This window comes from Patagioenas fasciata, chromosome 12 (assembly GCF_037038585.1).
Source record: "Patagioenas fasciata isolate bPatFas1 chromosome 12, bPatFas1.hap1, whole genome shotgun sequence".
Lineage (NCBI taxonomy): Eukaryota > Metazoa > Chordata > Aves > Columbiformes > Columbidae > Patagioenas > Patagioenas fasciata.
Window position 1 is genome coordinate 21,636,551 of NC_092531.1, and position 24,222 is coordinate 21,660,772.

The 24,222-nt window shown below is 43.5% G+C and overlaps 1 protein-coding gene across 3 annotated transcripts; it reads right to left on the bottom strand.

The window, feature by feature from the left end:
• Nucleotides 1-9: 9 nt before the first annotated feature.
• Nucleotides 10-23,817, bottom strand: MTHFS (methenyltetrahydrofolate synthetase). 3 transcript variants are annotated; one of them, XM_065847748.2, is made up of 4 exons: nucleotides 23,467-23,601; nucleotides 21,149-21,273; nucleotides 19,868-20,132; nucleotides 10-1,304 (listed from the first exon to the last, which is right to left on the bottom strand). In XM_065847748.2, the coding sequence occupies exons 2-4, from the start codon at nucleotides 21,176-21,178 to the stop codon at nucleotides 1,081-1,083; spliced, it is 519 nt and encodes a 172-aa protein (XP_065703820.1). In that variant the 5' UTR covers nucleotides 21,179-21,273; nucleotides 23,467-23,601; the 3' UTR covers nucleotides 10-1,080. The 3 variants fall into 3 exon arrangements, with proteins under 3 accessions (XP_065703820.1, XP_065703818.2, XP_071670136.1); XM_065847746.2 differs by lacking the exon at nucleotides 21,149-21,273 and having other exon boundaries at nucleotides 23,467-23,817; XM_071814035.1 differs by lacking the exons at nucleotides 10-1,304; nucleotides 21,149-21,273 and adding an exon at nucleotides 14,342-19,678 and having other exon boundaries at nucleotides 23,467-23,817.
• Nucleotides 23,818-24,222: the final 405 nt, after the last annotated feature.

A 24,222-nucleotide genomic window follows, 5' to 3' on the forward strand; every position in this document is an offset into this window, starting at 1 on the left:
ATGGAACAGTTTGGTTAAAATATATGGACTGATTTATTGATTGAGAGGAGTTAAACATTCTAGAAAAAAAACAGTGAAGCTGCACTGAAGAAGGAACAGATGCTTTTGACCATTTGATTATTCCTTATTAGAAATCCTGTGTTCTGTTGCCACAAGCACAGCCTACAGAGAACAACCATCTTCTTCCGCCCACCCAAAAGCTTACTCAATCCATAAAATCTGTTCCCTGCAATTCTTAGCATCTCTTTATCCTTTAAAAACGTATCCATGCTTCACACAGTATTCAAGGACATTATAAATGTCCTATGTATCAAATTTGAATATTTGAATTAATTCTTAATATTATTTTGCAAAAAAGAGTAGTTTTTCTCCAGACTGAGAACTCAACAAGCACATTTTATACTACACTACAATCTTATATTTAGATAAAAGAAAGAGATATATACCAAAGCTATGGATTTTTTTTTTAATTATTTAACAGATACTTCTTTTATTATAAGAGAATTTCAAGGAGCAAAGTAAATAGTCAAATTATGTTATGCAATAAAATAAATTAAGGCTTTTTTCCAATCACTCTTTTGTCCCCAGCTTACTATGGGACTTATCTGTCAGCTTCCTTTTTCGTTCATGGATAAATATAATATTTAAGTACTAAGAACTTACTATAAGACATATCTAATTCTAACATTGGTCAAGAACTGTCATGAGTAGACATTTCAGTCTTAAACTGGAATAATAAAACTGTTAAGCGTCAGGTAGCTTGTTCCTCAAAAGCATGATAAGAAATGGTGCTCACCATAATAAACAGCCACAGATTCTTGTTTCTATTGATTCTAGAATCACACTTTGCACCAGATATTTGCTAATTAGAAGCAAAACAATGCGATCTTTGGTACTATTACCACATTTACACTGGATTTTGGTTGGTTGGTTTTGGTTTTGGTTTGTTTGTTTGTGTTTGGTTTTATTCAAACACAAATAGTTTATTTTATTGTTCCCAAAGTCAATTAAAAAGTCGCGACTGTTGGATCTGATGTTTTTGCTTGGTCACTCTGCAGGTGGGTTGGTATCAGGATATTTTCAGGAGTCTTCATAAAGGACTTCATCTATTTGAATATCATGTTCTGCTGCAGGCACTGATTCACAAATCTGTTCCTTAAAAGCCAAGGCAATCGTGTAAGGCTTTCCACTGGGACGTTTCATACATCTTTCGAGATAGATATCATAATACCCTTTTCCTCTTCCCAATCTGTTGCCTTTTTTGTCGAATCCAAGGCCTGGCATGAAGATAAGGTCAAGACCCCCTGTTGAAAAATGAAATAAACATTAGTGGATGCACTGTGGATTTCCTGATGGCTCAACTACAGCTGCAAAAACGCAAGCTTTGTGTTTTGCAAACTGCTCCCCTCTCTTTGATCAGGCGAAAAATACTTTGAATACTAAACCTGTAAATTTACATTTTCATCTTATCAATTGCATACTAGATCAGTCACAAAATAATTAGACCTTGAAAAGCTAGACAGAAAAAAACCTACCTTATAACAAATTTATTTTATCATTTTAACCCCACACTTCCAAATACTAATGATTATGACTCTAAATTCAGGCAGAGATTGAACTCAAGGAAATTAAATGCAGGAGGAATCAGAAAATCAAATGAACTTCAACATCAGACACAACAGAAAAGGGAAAAAGAATGAAGACGTGTGAGAGCAAGCGCATCTTCCTGACAGAACTCTAAGATGTCATGAGCCCCTACTCAGCCTCCCAAAACCAAAGAGCCTTGAATACAATTATATTCTCAAAGTGGGTATTTGCCCTCTTCTATCGAGATCAAGATCTGAAGGCTCGTCTCTTCATGACATCAGGTTCCTCTTCTCCCAGATGACTTTTCTTCCTGAGACTCCTTTTCCCTGTTGCTCCAGCAACATCCTCAGGAATTCTGCTTGCTGTCCCCAATACCCTCCATCTGGAGGGACGTATGGGCTCCCCGAGACTCTGAGATGGCACCTGATTAGAGCTCAAAATCAGTTAAAAACCAGAAACAAGCTGCATAAGCTGCCAATCATCTGGACAAAACAGAACCAGATGGCTGGTGAAACCCTGACAGAAGACCCCACCAACCAGCTCTCGATAAAAAGGCAAGACCAGCTAAGCCCAAGCTTTGTTCCTACTCTGTGAAGGGATGTCAAGGGCCTCATGCCAGGTAGCCAGCTACAATTTACACTCGGCTGCCCACTCGTGTCTGAGTTAAGTCACATCACTGCCAGGCAGGCGAAGACACACAGAGTGACCAGCAGGCACAGGAGCAACCAGTGAGCAGATCCCCGTTACTCATGCAAGGCTTGTTTGTTTAGTGTGAGACATCTTGCAAGGACATGCGCTAAACAAATGAGCTGGGCTGGCCGGGTGCTGACCGCTGAACCCAGGAACATCCCACTTACTAGTTTCACAATGCAAAGAAAGTCTTTTGTTGCTGCTGTAGCAGACAGACACTTGAGGAAAGAAGGGCATGAACAGCAGCGCAAAGCCAGCGCAGACTAAAACGCAGCTGACGCGAGTTTGGAAAGAAGGCAAATACTGCGTCTCAGTCCACTGTTTCTTCCTGCTTCCAAGAATGGTACTTAGCCTTAAGCAACTTTTCTATAACGACCTTGTGCTCCTTCACCAGGGCTGGGATGTGTCAGGTATTTTTCTGCTTCTCCTATGTCCAAACCAACTCCTGCTGTTTTGGACTGAGCTGCTCTCACTACATCTAGACGAGGAGTGATGCCAAACATTCAAGGAGATGTATGGGAGCACATATTGGAAGAGCCAGAGCTAAGCAGAGTTTTTCAGTTTCCAAGGAGTTCCATCCGAGATCACATATCAACTCCGAACTCGGCCTGGAACAGCATGTTAAAAGTTCACATAAGATCAAATCATCTGCACACACTTGCCGGGCTCCTGGGCATTTCCTTCCACTGTTCATCATTCAGAGAAGAGTCACTGACATGAAGACCCATCCATCATGACCTGATGACCTAATTAGAACATTGATATAAAATATGCAAGGCAACACAGTTTGAAATGCTTAGAGGAGACCAATCTTGCAAATCTGGCATCATACAGTTAAGAAACATGGGTTTTTTAAAGAAGTCAGGGGAGTAAGATGAGGGAATTAGCTAAAGGGCAGACCACAGAATATTACTGGTTGAAATTAAAAGGAGTCTGAGTGTTTTACCACACTGCAGTCGGCTTTTGACTCATAGGACAGCCAAATGGCAAACAAAGAGGAACAGAAGCACAAGGGCAGAAGTATGATCTCACCTGAAGAGAGACGCCATTTTCATGGTATCACCATGTCCATCATGTGGGATGTACCATATCCCCTCAGTTTGCAAGTTAAAATATGTATTCGCCAATTGTCAGGCCTACAGACCAGCTTGTTGGAGCGATAAAGGACTCAGCATTCTGATTCAATGTGAATCACGCAAAGCCATTTATTACAGAAACAAGTCTCCTTATATACGCAACTATTCTCTAATCACGCGTCCACGCTCCAAGCATGGATTTGCTAAGTGAGTATCATGGGCAGTCCACACGCTGGAGCCCCACCGATGATAGGTCCGACGACTCACGCCATGCTGAGGCCCTGTTAATGAAGAAACGCCCCTCTTTCTCACAGCAGACTCTGTTCTCAGCTTCTCGAAGTGGCTTTGAGATTCCTTTGGGCCTAACTAATTCAACAACATATCTCCACCTAACGAAACCCCTCCACACCAGCTCATCTTCTCCCCATTAGCACGATCAGTAAGAGGTTCTGCAGAACAAATCCTCCTCGAGTTAGTCCTGTGCTCACTACTTATTCTCTCCATAATTTGCCTCACATTGGTTTTATGCAGGTGGTCCAGGAATCAATATCTACTAAACACTACCATTGTACAGAAAGGAACACACGCTGCCTTACACTTTTTTCAGCCGTTTTCACTCCATGTGGCTCTCATGGCAAAAAGTAGGAAATATGTGCAGTCGCTACGGCTGGCAGGTAAGAATGCCCACAAAGGGCAATCTGCAAAGCAAAACCGTGCCATTTCTCCTAACATTTGTATTACAGACAGGGAGAAAACAAGTCAGAGGGGGCACTAAGGAAAGAGGGAATCAGCAGGAACAGTGCAAGGAAGAAAGATATCTTCTATGTAGTTTAACTGATAGCACCAGGCACACTTGAGTGAATTTAGATGTATTAAAGCACTTTGTTTTCTTCGGGGTTCTCTGAAGAAACAGAGACTGTTTTAATGCGTCAGCTCCTCTATAATCATGGATCTTGATGCCGAATAACTCAAACAAGCTTGCGCAAATCTCAATATGAAAAATCCTGCTGTAAATACTGTAATAGCTACCCCTATACTTTTCTTCCACTGGAACACTGTGATACCGACCGCCTTTGCTCTGACTCACAACACACTGTCTGATTCCCATGCAACTCACACCACACAAGATTTAAGTAAAATGCCAAACAAGAGTTTCAGTAGAAAAATAACACAGCTTCCCCACACAGAGCCTTAAAGCAGTTCAGGCAGCATTAGCCCCAAATCGTGCCCCAGTCTCTCGAATGAATGGCAGAGAGCTGCGTGGAGAAAACGTTTCCCCGCCGCACAACTGGGGGAGCAACAAAACCTCTTGCGGTGCCTGCGGCAGCGCGGGGGAAGAGCTGTCACAGGATGAGAGGTGACACACAGATGAGACCAAGATTGCAGACACAGATGAGACCAAGATTGCAGACACAGGAGATTACTATCAGCAATGAGAGTACATCAACAGGATGGCAGGTGAGGGTAAGAACATCTTATTCCTCTTGGTGCTCATGCTCCCAGGCCCTTCCAGCCCCGTAGGACCACTACTTGCCACTCGGGATGCCCTGTAAGCTTGGTCTATTCCCTCATCCTCCTCCCACAGCTCGCTGTGTGAAATAGCAACTTTGTCCCCAAGGGGACAGGGCAGGTATTTGGGCATTAAAACACCACATCAGTTTTTAGTGCCTTGTAAAACAGCATACAAGAGGTCTCATGATCACCTATTTCTATCCCTTTCCTCATAATGTCCACTGTCCCCCATGTGTCCATAGTCATTAACTGTTGGCTCTTGGATCCTTGAGGGTCCAGAAGCCCAGGAAAGAAAACCAAGAAAAACACACTCACAGCCGTGAAGGCTTTTGCTATGGGTAACCTGTGCTACTTCTGGAACACTTGCACGTGGTCTGCAAACTGCTAAAGGCTGAAAGCACAGTCTTAAGCAACCTCAGTCTGGGGCTTCTATATAGAGAATATCAATGCTTGTTATAAGCTTTAATTAAGCCACTTGGTACCCCAGGAAGGTTGGCAATAATAAAGACAGTCACCTAATACTTGCTGTATCTCTGACATGAGCTCTTGTGGCAACAGCTCCTTCAACTGTGTAGCACCATGCATGAAATAATATACCCTGACTTATCTATCAATGTGGGCATACAGCCACGCTGACATGGCCACACGGGTTTCATTTATACTGCTAAATACAGCAGGGCCGGAAAACAAATTGATTTACTGGATCACGGGTGGTCAATCCTGTTTAATTGTCAGCACGCAGCCTGGCACTGCTGGTCCAAGTGACACCCGCGCCCGCTCCAGGGGACAGGATTCCCACCATAGCAAAGACAGGACAGTATGGGTCTGGCTCCTTCCACCCTGGGCAGTCCTCCTACACCAACAAAATTGGTTTTGCTCCTCCAGACACACACACAGGCTTTCCTGCCACATGCCAGAATATGCAACGCAAATCCTCACACAGACGCTACGAAAATAATGCTGTGATGCTCTGTGATAAGGCCTCTTATTATTAAAGATGCTATAAACTGGGGAAAAGATTAAAAAATAAACGAACAGTATTGCCTTAGGCCCATAGAGGCATCACATGAGACCAAAAAAGATCAAGTTCTGTGTAGTGTGGACCAGAACAGTCTGTTCCACTTAGCCCTGTGTTACTTAGTGTAGATACAGTTGTAGCTTCAGAACCTGCCATGTGGGTGTACAGGCATGCTCTATTTGCACTGACTTGCATACATCTATGTAGACATACCTTATGTCATAGAGAAGCAAACTGACTTGCCCAAAGACTCAGGAAATGTGTAGCAAAACTACACGCAAAATGCAGGTGTACGAGCTGTGTGTCCTCTGACTTACCCAGCAGACCAAAACAGCAGCATCCCCTCTCTGGTGTTTTAAATAGGAATATGCGGTTTCAATTCCTCTAGGCAGCTGCAGTGAATCTCCTCAGTCCGGCAGTTCATTTCTCATTACCCTTCATGATGATATCAGGTTTGATTTGTTCCCCAGAGAAGGATTTTCTCCTTGCACCTCATTACTTCTCTTCTCCTTAATCTGATGTTCCTATTCGAAATGCCAGGCGGCATTTTCAGAAGTGTTCTTGACAATGGTTAATTACAGACGAGTCCATCAAACCACACAGATACAGGTCACGGAAAGACTGCTGGGGACTTGTCCCGCGCTCAGAAGGAGCAGCCTGTATGGCCCCTCTCCTCCCAGGTTTGAAGAGGCTTCATCAGTGCATTGCCACCTACCATGGGGGTCATTCATCTCGCCCTGCACAGCTAGACAGTCCGAATGGAAGAGGAAACTGAAATAATCTGTCATCCCACCTTCTTATCCATCACCATCCCTTGCTTTGTGGACACAGCAAAGCATCTGGGAGCCATCAAAGTGGGAGCCAGGACTCTCTTGATCCTCACCTCCAAAGCACTTACAAAAGGATGAGGCACAGGCTGAGCTGCAGCAGCTCCTGTGTCCCTGTGAAGAACCTGCTCATAAAAATCACACTCACAGCACAGACAGTTTTGGAGCTCAGGCCAACAAGAGCAGGTCAGCAATCGGCTCTGCAAGCCACCCCTGCTGCTCTTCACTGTAGCAGTTGCACAGTTTGAGCTTCTCCCTGAAGCACAGAAGTTCGTGCATCATTTACAATGTCCCCACAAGGATGTCTTGATCCTCCCAGACTGGTACCTTGGTCACAAATGAGTTTTTAAGCAGCTGGGTCGCTCTGCACTGTAGCCAGGGACTCCCCGTGCTTTGCTGGAATGTGAATGATCACGTTAAGGTGCAGGACCAGAAGAACCTGGATAAGAACAGCTTTCTGGTTAAAGGAGTGTTTATGGTGTTACGTATGGCATAAACAATGTCAGATGAGTCTACACACAACTTCCATGGAGCTGACAAATATTTGAAAGCTGTTCATTTACAAGGAATGAAAGCTTACTCTGATCCTTTTCTGATCCACCAGGAACCACAATGGAGAAAACAAACAAACAAACAACAACAACAAAACCACCACAAACCCTTTGGCAGGAGCACCTTACTTTTCAGAATGAAAAGGGTGCAGTGACCACCTGCTGCCCCTGGCACAGAAGAAGAAATTATCTCAGTCACTTGATTCTAACACTGAAAGTATCAGTCTTGGTGACATGCAGGGTATAAGCCAATGAGCTGGAATAATTCAGAAAGTTCTAATTAATTACAAATGTTACTGTAACTTTCATTATTGTCACCATCACCATAGTTAGGCCTCTTGGGTAGGTGTTAGCTTGTCAACGCGTCCTCTATAGGGCACAGATCATTGTCTTGTTCTGTATTTACACAACACCTAACACTGTGGTCTGGATTAATCACCAGACTTGGGGGAAAACAGCTCCACAGAAGTAAATATTTCAATTATGCTGCAGCAAAACAAATCCCTTCCCCTTTATGACTTGTGTTAAGCCTTCTCTGCAGAATGCCCCGGGTGCCCCTCGCACTGCTCCTGAAGTTGGTATTTCCTTCCAGATAAAACTTTGCTGCCCTTTGGAAAAAACCTGCCCTTGGTCTCTGCTATTACACACTTGCCTTGGTATAAGGTCAAAAAGGGAAATGCCAGATCTGTCACCACAGGCCTAAATCAGACCCTACTGGGGTGCGTACTTCTAGAAGGGCTGGGATTGCTTCCAGCTGAAACCAACTCCTTGTCCTGGCTAAGCCCTGGAGAAGCCAGATATTGTTATATCCCCAATCAAATGAGCAAGGGGACAAAAGCATTACACTTTGTTGCAATTAATAAGCATTTGAAAAAAGAAGTTATTCATCCAAAACGAGTGATGCTGATTTCTTCCAGTAAGGCAGGGGATCGCAGACATCGCTTAACTTTGCCACAGCCAGTCTGCTAAAAGGTAAATACAACCCATTAAACAGAAAGGAAACTCTTATTCGATAATTCCTATTTGCTCAGATAATACAGGCTTTGAAAATCAATACCAGAAGATCAGCATGAATCCTCATCTCCTTGGAAACCCAAGTTACAATGCAAAGGATCAGATCCTTGAGTACTGTACATCAGCGTTGCCCCATCAACTCCCCTCTGCACCAACCTTGGGAACTACATGGAAAATAGCCCAAGTTACTGACATCAGTTCGAGAAAAATCAATTCTGTAAATATTTGTTGCTGGTTGTTCATAAACAGCTCTCCTCTAGTGCTTTTCTATAGCGCTCACTCTGTAGTCTCCTCAAGATCCCAAAGAGTTACTAACACGACTACAAGCTGTGTTTTGTATCAGACTGAAAAACCAGCCCATTCTAAACCGCAGTCAGTAGCTTTTCCTCCAGGTGCTTCCCCCGTGTGCACACCTTTCATTGTGCACTACCGCAGCACTTCAGCAGGACTCACTGCCTTCTAACCATTCATAGACACCTGCTGCTTTAGAAGAAAAGCCAGAGCTTTATACCCAGCACACACTAGCCAGGCACAGGAATCAAAAATCAAAGTATCACATTCAAATCCCATGGGCTCTATCCATAGTCTCCTGTTACAGGGCACACTCTGCGGCCCCCATGCTAATGCTCAACTCATTCAGGGATAAACGCTTTTAACACAAGGGGCAGCTATTTGCTTGATTTTAGTTCCTATTTGTGTACAGTAATTGCAGGCACCAGGAAGGTTTTGTGTCCTTTTGTCTTCTAAAAATCTTTTTACCCACCTCTATTGATACCCATAACCCACTAATCGACCTTTCACACACACACAGATGCCAAGCAGACCGTCTCCTGCAATCCGGTGCCCAAATGGTCCACTGGCATGACTGAGACAGCTTCTGTTATTACTTCAATAAAATATTTTGCAGAAAATAGAACCATCAGCAGAATCTACAAACAAGCACCAAGCAACTCAGCGTTTATCTGTCTACTCATCCATGTCAGTGCTCTGTGTCAGCATGAAACATCGGTCTCCACAGTTCACATTTGCCCTTCTGAACTACAGCACAATAAAATATTTATACTTCTCCCCAAGAAGTGAGATGATATCCATCAGTCATACAGGTTTAAAACAACGGAGTGACAGCCCTCTTCCATTATTAAACCTGCAAAACACACTACTAAAGCTATCTGACCAGCTTCTGTGCTACTAAGCTACAATCAAGCAAACACCCCCCTATTTTGAATTCATTTAAAACAAAATCTTATCAATTTAGCGCCGATGCATTTGAAAGGTGAAGGGCACTGCACAGCATCAGCTGTGATATGTCAGCCCCGCATGAAAAAACCCTCTTCTGCCTGCTCCAAAAAACCAAATATCCTTTCATGTGTCATCAGGGAAGTTACTGTATAAGGGTTAAGACTTGGGTTCAAATTCTAGCTGGTTTCACAACCTGGCAAGACTGTGCGAGGCTGTAACCACACACTCATTTCCCCTGAGGTTTAATTTACACTCAGCTGAGGTCTTGTGTCTCGTTTTCAGAACTTGTCAAATGTCTACCCAAAAGAAAATTTGAACAAGTGCTTTTCTATTTCACTATTATTCATCAAGTCTGCGTAAGTCCCGTAAATAAACCATAATCGCTCAACGCCACCTACAAAAATGTCTGGTTTTGCAAATTCAGAGGAAACGAAAGAATTGCTTAAAAATGCTTTAGTTATCAGTTTGTGAAAAATGACTTATCTGCTCCTGATATTCAGATACGTGAGCACAGTTAGAACAGTCTGATTGGGAAAACATAGGCAACGGAAAATGTTTGGTTCAAAGGTTTGCACCTGGGTTCTCCTGTCATTTTAAACCACCAAAATACTGTGAAACAAGATGTACCACAGAGCAATTCCGAAGAGAGGACAAAAGGCATTAGAGCTACTTCAACACATCTTGTTAAATCAGCAAACGCTGCCTGTAAATCCGCTCCTTTAGAGAAACTCAGAAGACATTGGTGCTTGAACTGTTTATATCGGGATTGTCCTAACACTGCTGCATCCTAAAATACAAGGACCTCTGCATATCTTTATGTATCTTTATTTTAAGATCTTATCAGCTACACCTCCCATAGTGTTTGTCTGAGCACTTATTTAAATACTTCCACTCATACATGTGCGCTACTTCACTTCTTCACTCTCAGTCCTCTTTTGCATGTTGTTGTCTGGATATTTTTGAATCAAAATATAACAGAAGTGAATCATTTGGGGATTTTTTTCAATACATCATGCATCACTATTGATATTTCCAACGCGCTTTGACTCACTCAGCAGATTGCCTATCATAAAATACGCAGAATTGCTTGTGAAATGTAAACAGTTAAGACATCGGCTTCATCGGTGCATAAACCTGACTGCTGTGAGGAGTCACAGCACTCGATGGAACATCAGGCACGCTTACAGGCAGGGCTTATTGAACATGTTTAGCTGGTTTAGAGGCGATGGCACCTCCAGTGTCAGTGCCAAACGTTAACATCACAACAGCTGAGAAATCCAGCTTCTTCCAAGGTTTTCTTCTGTATTTTTAAGCTTGCACAGCTTAAAAAAACCAAGTCTCTCTGGAATCCTCCACGTCCCTCGCTCCAGCCCCTGATTTTTTGGAGACATTAGGCTGGATCGCTTGTTCTGTGTGCATAAGTACAATGCCTGGATGAGATTTTAATGACGGGAAAGCAGCCTAAAGGACACCAACGCTCCACGGTAAATGTATGGAATACTGACACCTGCCGGTAAAGGGCTTCATGTCACTCCTGGACAGAAATCTGCTCTCCATCTACACCCCAAAAAGCTGATTCCCACCTCACATGCACAACAACCAGCACAAGCAGGAACTGGGTCCAGTTGTGATGCCAAACATGAAGAGCAGGAGCTCCCCTTCCACCGTGAAACTGCAGCAGGAGCCCCCTGAACCCTGCGAGCCAGTGGCTCTTGGCCAGGTCCAAGGAATTTCCCACCGTACAGGGGAAACAGCGGTGTATTTTGAATCTCAGCAAAGACAGCGGGGATTAACTGTGCCAGGAAGACAAATCTTTTGTAGCTGGAAAAGTGCTGACCTGATTTAATAGCCCACTAAGTTGGCAGAAGACCAATCCTAGGAAAAAGGAAGAAGGGAAGGGGGGAAGGAAGGGGGGAAAGGGGGAAGGGGGAAAAGAGGGAAGGGGGGAAGGGGGGAAGGAAGGAAGAAGGGAAGGGGAGAAGGAAGGAAGGAGGGAAGAAAGGGGGGAAGAAAGGGGGGAAGAAAGGGGGGAAGGGGGGAAGGGGGGAAGGGGGGAGGAAGGAAGGAAGGAAGGGGGGAGGAAGGAAGGAAGGAAGGGGGGAGGAAGGAAGGAAGGGGGGAGGAAGGAAGGAAGGGGGGAGGAAGGAAGGAAGGAAGGAAGGAAGGAAGGAAGGAAGGAAGGAAGGAAGGAAGGAAGGAAGGAAGGAAGGAAGGAAGGAAGGAAGGAAGGAAGGTAAAAGCTGCTTCCTCTCCTGTTCTCCAGATTGTCCAGATGATCTGCACAAAGGCACTGAGATGAGCTCAGTGCTGGCTCTTCCTTTCCAAAAACAAAAATAAGGGGAGACAAAAATGTCTGTTTGGGTCAATTATTGCAGCCAGGGATATTTGCGTGTTTGCATTTCTCTGGTATGAGTTTGTTGTACAGACACACTCCAGCACTGAACCTAACCTCTCCTTTGCTTCTGAGAGACTCCTGTCTCTAGGAAACACTATGAAGAAAATGACAGTGCTACTTTTTCACATTCACCGTAGCAAAATCAGGCCTCTTCGAAACAAACTACTTGAGAGTCACTTGCATTGAATTTAAAGCCCTTGCTGATGTTGCTTTCATTTCTCTTTAAACTTTAATTGATTACAGCAGAAGTAATCTTTTTAGCTGTTTTGCTGAGTGCAAGGAGAACGTTTTCTGCAAGAAGGCAAACATGGATGTGACACTTAAAGATGATTATAAGGAAAAGCACTCTTTTAAAACCTTAATGAACTTCATGAAAGCAAAAAGCTGTAGTGTTGCAGAGCTCTCGGCCTTCCAGGTTCACTGCAGGACACACTGGCACAGGCACTATTAAAATCAAACCACCCAGTGCTGACGGTTTAGTCTGCACCAAGGAAATTTAGGACATAAGGACACCAAAGGGCATTACAAAGTGATGCCACACAGACACAGCAACTTTTGCATTTCAGAGCGTTTTTCCAAAAGCCTTTCAAAGAAAGAGACTCTTTGTGATCTCGCCATACCTGTTTCTAAACAGAAACGCTAAAAGTGTCTGCATCCGCCTAGCTAATTGGGTGCTGATTGTTTCTAAGCTATGAAGCTGTTTCAGAGTTGTGGAAGCTGGCACAGACACCCAGGGGAAGGGCAATCCCAGCACCCAGGATGGAGTCCCACAGCTTTCAACTGAAGGCTGGGATGCAGAACAACCCTAAAGGAAACAGTTGCTATTACAGCTGGGTCCAACACCTGAAATCTTTTATTTCCAAGCACACATTTCACTAGCTCTACCTGTTACAGAACATGCCAGACAGAATAATGTAAAAGAATTTTATGGATCTTTAATACTAGCACAGGCATTTTTGTAATGATGCGTCACTGTGGGACACCTGTGTGGAAATCAGCAAAAAGGAACTGCCCAGTGAGCTGATTTGAAAAGTAGTGTTACAGTATATTCAGAATTAACCTCTACAGTGCCACTACATATATTTTGCAGTATTTCTTTTTACTTGGGGATAAAATCTTCTCTTAGGCATCTTTTTCTCCAAAATAACATCAGAGAGATTGCAAAGGTTGAAAGAGCAATGGCTGTAGCTCTTACAGATCTGGGAAAGCTTTTATAAGAGAATAAGAACACAGACAAAGTTTGGAAGAAAGAAAATACAATAGCTATAATGCAGGTTTAACTAAACAATGAATAAAAAGAAAGTACATCAAACATCTGTATTTACTTATCATAGAAGAATGAGGTATCACTTGAACTGAAAGCAGCAAATTTAAAATGCATAGAAGGAACGTAATATTTCACACATCACAGGAACATAATATAATATTAACATAATAAGGAACATAATATTTCACATTACAACTAACTAACCAGAACAACTCACAGCTGTCAGAAGGCAGTGGAGCCAAGGACTTAATACAAATAAAATTAGATGCTTAGAGGAACACTGAATGTCCACAGATCGAGAGAAAGCAGAACCTGTGTGGAAGGGGATAAGCTGGGGGCTGCAGCTGCAGAGATAGGAAGAAATTTCAGTTATTGCTCCATAGCTACAAGTTGTGAGATTCCCGACTCCCATAAAACACACGACCTGGACTGGATGCCCAGTGCTCCGATGCTGCCCTGCATGGGGGCCGTGTCCTCTCTGCACAGGGAGACCCATCACCAGAATGTTAACGCCTCACTTGCACTGAATTTGTTCTCCTTATGCATATCAAAGTGCTATGGCTCATTGTCTCCAAGCAGAAGTTCATTCCAAACTTTAAATCATTTCATTAAAAAATAAATTACATTAAGAGCTAAGCCTTGATTTTCAATTTTGTTTCGTGCCATACTCTCAGGTTTTAAGACCAGTGTAAAAAGATTTTAAATTATAATCTATCCCTTGACATATATTGTACTTTAAGTTTTAATCGAGTCTCCCAGAGGAAAAGAAAATCTAATAGCACCCTCAATCAGTTTACAATCTTGTTTGGGTTATTTTTTTTTCCATAAGCAGTAATATTTAACATCTCTGCTTTTCACATACCCATATTTCACTTATTCCAGATACAATTCCAATCTACAAATATCTCATTTAAATATTCATTGTCACCCCTGAGCATCATTTACTACACGTCTTTTTTCAGAATGATTAGCATCATTTTGTATGGTCCCATTACACTTTCATGTACAACTGTACAACATCTAATGGAGGTGAAGTCGCATATTAGACCTTCCCTGTGCTTCAAGATGCAGCATTTTCTCCTCACACTGTTTTTTATTTCTAAACTCTAATGCGTTTCATATTTCAAAACCTTCCCATTTCTGGTGCATCTTTTTTTTTGGGGGGGGGGGGGGGGGTGTCCATCCCATTATCTTTTTTTTTTTTTTTACATCCCATTTTATTTTGCACCTCTAAGTTAAACCTATTCCTCTTTGGGTTATATTGCCACCACTTCAGTCACAGTTCTTAAGAACTGTGTTAAAACTTGGAATAACTAAGAATACTGATGGCATCACAAGGCCATCAGTCCTGGCAGCAAACGGAGCCTCTTTGAATGTATGAATAAATAGCAGGAGTTTAAAGACAGGTGAAAAAGAGCTGCTGCAAACTAAAATGTTTCTGCAGGGCAGATCCCAATGGCAAAGTTTAAAACAGAGCTAATGGTCACTTGGGAATAATTTCAAACTACTTGAGGTTGCGTGGAACTGTATCCTAGATGCAGCCTTGCAAGAGGGTCACACTTCCCAGAACAAATAGCCCTCATAAACCAAATACAATCCATGCAGGCAAGCTGGCCCTGGCTGTCCCTCCTACCAGCATGTTCTTGTAATTTATGTAACAACAAGTCTCAAAGTGTTCTGGAAGTTATTAAGGGCACAAGGATCTAACTGCCCAAACTTCAAAAGCCAACATCCAAAGGGTTATGTGAAAATGAAGCAGCAAGAAGTCGCTGCTAGACATACATCAGTATTTCTTTACCTTGTCTGAAATGCAGCTCTTTCCTTATTATTAATTATAAATATACTGTCATTTGAAGCACGGGTTATCTAGTTAACATTTCACTAATTATCTTGAAGGTACAACACAAATATTGTGATCGGCAGGCTGCCAGATTTCCAGTGCTGAAAATGCCAGAAGTCTTCAAACTAAATTACAAAATACAAGTTCAGCTCTTAATACATTCATTTCTGGGAGCAAAAATACATTATGCTTTCATAAAGTAGTAGCAGATTATTCAGAATTCCCCATTACATGTAAGATGCTATATTTTCAAGTGCTGCCATTTTTCAGCCTGGGTATTTATGTCAAACTGAGGGGAGGGTTATGCTTCTTTTATTTCAGGCAAAATGGTTCACTGGTTACTAAGAACAAACCGAGCAAAAAACAACGATGGGGAAAGCTCTGTTGCTCCATGCTTTGAGGCAAGGACTTGAAATCTTGCTCACAGTACCCTCCATGTCAACGATGCGGCTTTAGCCCTGTTTAAGTGCATTTGAGCTGGGCTTATTGTTGTACATGTTTGAAAACCTGCCATTTGCACAGTCTTAAGAAAGACGTGTCAGGGTGAGCGCTGGGTGTCTCTGAAGATGCCACCACCCTGTGCAAACCGCTGCTGGAGTCTCAGTGGCATGGGTGGCCCCACGGCTCTCTCTAGGAATCAGTGCCAGTTTCCAGGGGACATTTCCACCCCATACACATTACAGTGATACGGCCGCATTATAAACTGGATCCACTCATCTGGGTTAAAAAAAAATCCCAACTAAAACAGGGTGGAGGAGAGGAGGAAAATACCGTTCATGTAGAGCAGCAAGCTGATCCAGCTTACCATGGGGCGGACAAGGATGTGCGGAAAACACAAAGAGGCCAAACTCCTTAAGCCACTATTGCTGCAAAGACAGGGCACACGGAGCTGCAGGCTCAGCTCCTCCTGCCAGCCCCGCTACAAACTGCAAGGGCTTGGAAGGACTTCCGTTTTGGTGGCTGCTCCTCGTCCCACTGACTGGGGCAAGACTGGGAACTGAAACACGGAAGGAAATGAGGACTGAAGTTTCACAAAGATTTTTTTTTTGGCATGTCACTCGTTTACGCAACACCTCATCACCAGCTTCTACCAGCCCATCAGTCCCAATCTGAATGGTGGCCCTGTCTCAGAGGTGATGTGTTACTTCTAACCGAGACCATTCTCCCAGTATAGCTCCCAATGTGGCTGCTGGGGCATCTGCGCTGGCACAGGAAAGGAGCCGCGGGGGACCAAGAGAAGGAGGGCAGCCGCTTATTTAATCAGGCACTGCCCAAAAGAAACAATCACAAAACAATGCCATTTGTACTGTTTAGTACAAAAAGTACTGTTTAACAGAGAAGTTCTTCTAAGCCAATATAAAAGAGAAAGAAGCCAGCACAGCAGGGAAGGAAATGAGTAAACTGGGATGGGGAATCTTGTATGCGTGGAAGCAGACAAGTGAAAGAAGACAAAGCAGATCATCTCCTCCTCCCTTTTGGCAGGGGTGAGTTATTTATGCTCAGATTGAGAGCAGGAGGAATTGGGGAACATGGTCAGAAGGGTCAGAGAAGGACACTCGGAGAGGGACACTGAGATGGGCTGGGCAAAGCAGAAGAATGGAGAGAGGCACTATGGGGGTGGAGAAATTAAAGCTTGGAAAGGGGATCTAGCCCAGTGATGAGACAAGCCTGGGAAAGGATAATTTTGGAGGGAACAGAAAAGAAACTGTAATGTTTGGAAAAACAAGCAAAAGAGTCTGTGTTCACTGGGGGCAGCTCCTTGCACAGCCCTGGCTGGAACCAGGCTCCTGAGCCTCTGCTGCTCCTCCACCAGCAAATCCCAGTTAACACCTTTCAGTCATTGAACACTGTAGTGATAAAGAGCCCATACAGCAAGGTTTGAATAACACAGAGTAAAAAGGGCCTCCAGCTCTAACCTGGACAACAGGGAGAAAACAACTGAGCACATACTCATTAGAGGCATTCATTAACAGCGAGCAGTCTGCATCCTCTGAATCTTTGAAAGAGCCCAGATCTTTGCAGCTGGGTTCGTCTTTAAATGAGCCCAGATCCAACGGGTAAGGACTATGTAATAATATACATAAAGACTGGAGCAGAATTTGCACAGATAAAGTGGCTGAAGTAAGTTTGTACACATCACCCCATTTCTTAGTAGAGAACCTCACAACGCACTAGAGTAAGCAGATTCATAGCCGTAATTTCTAATAACCTTTCATTTTTGAGCCAAAGAAAAATATCTAGGCCAAAACCACTTTCCCCACCACCTAAGTGAACGTTTTAAAGTTGTCTATAATTTATTGCACCCCTTCAACTACTAGGCAGTACTTTAGTTCGGTTATGAACATTTAAGCATAATATTTACTCGGGTCCAAGACTTCCAGCTGAGATCCCTCAGTCCAAAGTTGGCCACTTGCCTCCTTTCAAAGAAGCCACCTTCAAGCATTTTACTCTATGGAGATACTCAACCCAGTCCATTTTTGAGTCCCAGGAAGAATAATCTCTTTTTCGGAGGAATAACTTCGCTTTTGACCCCTAGTTCTCAAAGCAGGTTTAAGTAATAATAAATAACATTACAAATGAGGAAACCCATGTCCAGCCTGCTGAATCACACCGCCTCCCTAAACCGCATTGAAATTAGAGCTGCTGGGGAAGTGTCCTTTAAATTTCTGTAGGAGTCGTGATAAAAAGCAAACAGGGAGCATGGTTTTATCTGATTTACTCCTTCCAAAGTTGCACAAGGTACCTACACTCCTGTAAACAATCGCTGCAACCTGCCTGAACTTTCACCAAAACTATTACCTTGAGAAAACCCGATACTGGTGCACCTTGATACTTCTGGTGGGCAAGGATACAAATGGGAATTGCTACCTATGAAGAAAATGTACCACTAGCTTGCTCCAAAAGTTGTCTGTATTTTCAGCAGGTATGGCTGGAAATGAACCACGTCACACACCCACGTACACCCCTACTCCAAACAAAATAATTGAATATATTCCACCTTTGTTCTTTCTGTTACTGTGTCCATTTAGCCTAAAGAAATCAGCTTCTCATCTGACAATTACTGTCATCATGCATGGCAGAGATGACAGACTTTCTACTACCAAAAATGCAGTGATCTTTGCTTTTACCAACAAGGTGTAATGTGGTGTACTGCCAAGATGAAAATGGGTAAAGACCAATCCAACAGAAAAAGGGCCGGCTCCAAAAGGAGGAGTTAATGTCTGTTCAACATAACTTGTGAGTCCTACCAAAGACTGGGAAACTCTGTGCAAAAAATATGCCTAGTCTTATACTTGAGCTATTCTTCACAATGAGCATGCCTGAAGTTTTAAGGACAGTGTGAATTTAAGCTTTTTGTCATGCAAAATGAATACACCCAGAAGTGACATGACTTATTTATGTACCTGCAGGGTATTTCTTGGAAATTACATTGCAACTTATGCCAGCAATGGGAACATTACTACTAGAACACCATATTATCTCCTTATAACAATGTAAATGCCTCAGATCACCACAGTATTTGATAACATCACAGAGATAAATGTTTCATCCATGCATAATTCCAACAATGGAGGAAGGATGTAGTAGCAAGGCGATTTGCATTCCTGCAAATGTACCCAAGTTCAAAAAATTTAATAATTGACACAAAAAATACAGCAAAAGGAATTTAAAGACACACTGAAATGTAGATCTAACATTATTGAAAATAAAAAGAGAAACAAACACAGTGAAGTGTTCTGGGAAAGTACATTGGCATCCTAAAGCAAGCACAAGGCCAAGAGCAATCAGAGTCACAGAAACGTTACGTCCCTTTGTCGAGCATTAAAAAGCCGGTGAGTCTGTGAGGTGCAGAAACTGGCTGCATGGTGAATCGCCACCTAGAGAAAATTCTCCCAGACTGAGGTTTCAAAGCATGAGTTCAACATGAGTTTTCCATTAATAACATTAAAGATTTCTGCAGATGTTTCAGGAAGATATTAATGTGTTTACAAAAAGAATGCAAACCATGATTGCAGACACAGAAAAGGTTAGTTTGTTTACAAGTTTGTACAAGTCGGAGAATCTTAGTTTAAGAAACAGAGAGGTTATTTTGGAACAAAAACACACATGCCATTAGCTACATCTAAATTACCTTTTAACTTTTCAACCCTATGAAGAATCCAGTGTCAGAGACAGCATAATAAGATGAAAATAAAAATGTGAGAGAATAATGAGGGAAAATACTTTGCAACATTCATCCAAGCCTACAAGAAAGTCCTTTTATTTTCTGTCTAAGGTCTCAGTCTGGAGAGCTGTTCCTCATGGGCAGGCTCTGTAACAGCACTGTGATTCATCCATGCAATACAATTTGCAGGATCAAAGATTTCAGAAAATTCTCATGTCAGCCTACAGGCATCACCTGAAAAGTTCCCCTTCTTTCAGGCAGTACAAACTGAAGTTCTCATAGTGCATCCTAAAACTGCGAATCCCCCATGACTTTCAACAGCAACCCAAGACACTCCCAGCAAGCTCCTGCCTCTGTCATGAGCCCCTATGTTGCGCTTGGCGAGACTGCACTGAGGACGTCCATGAACTGGAACAGGGGGGTGATTTATCCAGAGGGCTGGGTTTCCTTCAGCTGGATCAACTGTGCAGCCTTGCTCCTGTTCTGCTGGCGCATCACTGGTGTGGCACAGGGTAGAGAAAAACAGGCAAGAGAAACTAGCAACTGCTGACATTGACATAAGCACCTCTACAATGTATAAAACCCATGCGTGGTGTTTCATTTCACTCTTGCTATCAGATTATTTCCTACTGGCCTCCAGGCTACTCCTGCCCAACAATCCCACGAGGAAGGAAGGAAATACTCACCACCAGCCAGAGCCTCCTCTCTGGTACTGTCATCATCACTGGGCTGAAGGATATTCCAGGATGTCAAAGTAAATGAAGAAATGTCTTCAGCTGATGATATCTTCAGCATGTCCATGTGAGTGCCGAGAGGGTCGTAACGTGGGATGAAACACTCTTTGCCTTGCTTAAAAATGTCCTTCATGATTTCTTCTGTCTGGATTTCATCTGGTGTGCTCAGGTAGATTGCAATTCTTTTGGATTCTTGGTACTTGGGATGGGCAATCACCTACATGGGAAATTGATGCAATCAGCTGATGGAAAGTTTACTAAAAGATCCACTTACTTTATTTTAAATAAACACACAACTGCAGTGAAATAGCAATTGAAAAGGGTAGAGATACAAACTACCATGCATCAAAAAGAGAATAAACTGACTTTGTGTCCCACTCCAACATTTCTAACATCAGCAAAATCAAAATAGGCAAAGTTTTGCACGCAGTGATCAAAACATTGTAACATGGGTTTGGGTCAGCAAAAAACAATTTTGGACAATCTTCTGATCCATTAAATATTTCTGCCATAGAGTGCAGACATCCTCAAATGCCCAACATCACGGGAGAAAGATGCTGCAGGTCAGAACTGCCGGCTTAAGCAAGACATGAGGTTTTTGCTTTCCTTTTCTTCCATCCTTCCCACATGCTGCAGCTCTCAATTGGGCCTGGGTAGAATGAGAAGCGCATCAATGATAATAACTCAAAAGAAAATTATCATCAGAGCAGATGACTGCAGAGCACCAAGTCTTCCAAGACCAGCTCTCTCTTTTTTTAACCTGAAATGCCTTCCCTACAGCAAGTTGTGATATACGACTTCAAACCTCACCTGCTTCTAATAGGTGATCTTATTACTGCACATTTTTCAGAGCTTGAAGGAAAGGTGGCCTTGCCATTTTTTTATTTTCATGAGAGCTTATGAAAGACTAAATATAGGAAGGAAAATAACACTTTTTCACCATACAAGTGTTTTCTAAGAGATTCATACCTCGCTACATCTCTTCCCAATTTCAGATTGAATTCCACATTAACATTTGAGATGAGGTTTTTAAAGGCTTGTCTGCTCATTCTCCAGTACCTAAAGATTTTGTTACTTAGATCTGGACAAAACAAATGTGTCCCTTCCCATTTAAATGTGATTTATTCTTATTCTACACACTTGTAAAAAAATATCAGACAATGAGAAACTGTGCTTATCTATGGAACAGAGAGCACCAAATCTTCTGCTCTTGTTTGCATAACTGCGGAGTACCTTGCTCTTCTGAGCTGTAGCCTTTGCCATGGCCCTGTTCTAAGAGACAAATGCTCCTCTCCAACTTGAGATTTGGGTCTTACTCTTTTTTTTCTTTCTTTCCAGCACCGCAGTTAAAAGCCCAGCTGAAATATTCAGAAGATGGATATATTTTTATTAAGGAAAAAAAACAAACAACACTCCAGATTGAATTATGGTCATGTGTTGCCTGGCCATAGAAACATCTTAACAATTCAAAATCATATTTTACTTTCTTTTGTAATTTGCCCGACTTTACACATGGATTTTTCCAACTAAGTGATTAAGCTCTTAAACAACAGAATTTCCATGGTAGCTTTTGTCTGAAAGAATGGACCATTTAGTCAAAATGCAGACTCCAGACAATGCCTGTGATTCATGTTGCTGAGGGTCTCCAGAGCTGAATCTTCTCATGGGTTTGGAGAAGACAGAAACTCAGACAAAAACCTCTCCTCTTTCAACGTGGTGCTGTGGGCACCACACACGTCCAACCTGCTCTGACGTGCCCAGTAACACATTGGTTATGCCGTACAGAAAAAAATGAGGTTGAAGATGTAAAACCACATGCTAGCAGGAAGACACAATTTCAGATATTTTCAGAACCGTGAAGATGAAGTTATGACTCGGAGCAGTTTCTGAGAAGAGTGAAAAAATTTCCACGCTTAACCAATATTATCTGCCCTTTGTTCACCAGCTGATGGCTATTTTTGTGGAATCAGAGCATGCAAGCAGCATGACTTCAATCATGAACATAAACGTTAAAGAAGAATAATCATCCAGAAGCTAATTAAATACTAGTGGCTAGGTCAGCCTGTGAAGCAATTTCACTTTGAATTTAAAGATCCTTTTGAGATGAGTTTTATGACTAAAAATATTGTTCAGGTATTATAAAATAACCTACTCACTTGTATTAGCTGCAGGCACTGCTATATGTTATAAAGCTACATTTTTTTGCCTTATCTGTCTTCCAGGTATCTTCTCAGCATTTTCAAAAATTTCTTCACGTTTGCTGTATTAACCTCCCATAAGGAAGCCAGCTCTATTTTCTGGCACTCGCGCAATGCCACTCTGTCTCAAGCAACCTCAGGATTTTCAATTTGTGTCAGATTATTAACATGGTAAGATAACATCGATTTATATGTCATATATCCCGATGCCTTCTTTCAGGCAAAACAAAAGCTGTATCTTTTAGTGTGCTCTCACTAGCAGAAATGAGCGCTCTGGTGCTGAGTTTATCAGCTGCAGTCAAAGGGTGAAGGCTCCTAAAACTTGGCTATGACATGGGCTACATGGTTATGAAGCTGTCAGAGGACTCTGCATTTTATAAAAGGATGCATGCCAGTATTTTCTAAAAATTGAGAGATTTAAGTCTAGGATGTGTTATTACTGAAATGCATTTTCATGATAGTAACACGTGTTGTTTTAAAAAGCATTCCCAATGAGGAAAAAGCTTACATGAGTTCCTGTGACCTAAAGTTCCTGTGCTGCCACCACATTCCACTCATGAAGCGGCTACACATGAAGTGAAGTCTACAAAATTATTTGAGATCCTCTGGTAGGAAAATAACATTATAAATGCAGATCATCTAGAAGTACCCCCTGGTGCTGAAAAAAAAAAGGGGGAATGTGCTGTATTACATGCAGTGACTGCAAAACACAATTTTATTGTGTGTATTAAAATGATAGAATGCATCTATATAAAATCCTTGTAACCCAAACAGGACATTTCAAAAGTACAGGCTGATATCATGCTGTGCTAGGATACCAGTTAGGTAAACCCTGCTTGATGTCTCTTAAAGCATAGAAAACACATTAGCCATGAAATGGCACAGAAGAAATATCACTGAAAGATACAGGAGGGAAACGACACCCAGCTAAACAAGAGGCCAAATCAAGGCAGTCACCAAATTTTTATGTATTGCAAGGAGCTGGCCATAAAGCTGCCCCGATGTGACACCCTTGGGACAAACACCCACCGTAGCGCAAAGAGAAACGCACCGCTTTGGGGCTCCCGACAGTTCGCCTTCAGTTTCTCCCCCGTGCCTCCCTGCCCATGGCGGTCACTGCTCCTGAGCAGCCGGGGGGCAGGCGGGGCCAGGCGGAGCTCACACCCCGCCCTGGGCGCGCAGGCCCCGGGGGAGCCACGGCAGCGACTGGAGAGCCGTCCGGTCCCCAGCGGAGCCCGGGAAGTCCCCAGCGGGCTTCCCCGGCCCGGCCCGGGGCCTGGCCCGGCTCCGCGGCCCTCCCGCCGCCCCCGCTCCCGCTCTTCCCGGAACCGCCGTGCCGCGGCCCGCACCCACCTTGCTTGTCAGCAGGCGGGACTGGCGCTGCTTCTCGGCCGCGCCCAGCGCCCGCAGCCGCTGCTGCAGCGCGGCTCGCAGGGCCTGCTTGGCGGCCCGCACCGCCGCCATGCCGCCGCGCTGCTCCGCCGCTTCCATGTGCCGAGGGAAGGCGGGCCGCGGGGCTGGCCTCGCCCTCCCGGGCAGGGCTCCCGGGGACGAGCCGATTCCGGGAAGGGCCCCGAGTCGGTGCCGTGAGGCCTGGGTGCCGCCATCTCTGCTTGGCCCCAGCCACAGCCACCCGTGCGGGTGCTGGAGGGCCAGCCCGGGCCCCACCAACTCCCTGTCAAGGACCATCTTTATTTTTGTGTGGCGTAGATTACAAAGAATTTTCCCTTTCCTAGTTTTGTTGTAGAAAAGGAAGTTGTATTTTGGCAGGATATTTGGCCACGGTCTACCAAACGGTTTCATATCCCCGTGGCGTCTGCAGTGAGCCTGGGCTGTGAGGGACGTGTGGGGAAGGAAAGGGCCCAGGTGGCGTTCATGGGGTGGCTTGGGACACTACCCCAGCCCAGAGGTGTGCTGACCTGCACAGCCGTGTCCAAAGGGTGACAGACACCGGAGGCTTCGTTTTGGCGCATTTAATGATCCGACCCACCTTTAATGCAGAAAGGGACGTTTCTACAGGAGAACAGTTGTTTTCATAAACATATTGTAGGTGGCGTTTGGTGACATCTCAATTTAGCTGCTGTGTGCATTAAGTTATCAGCTGTCCCA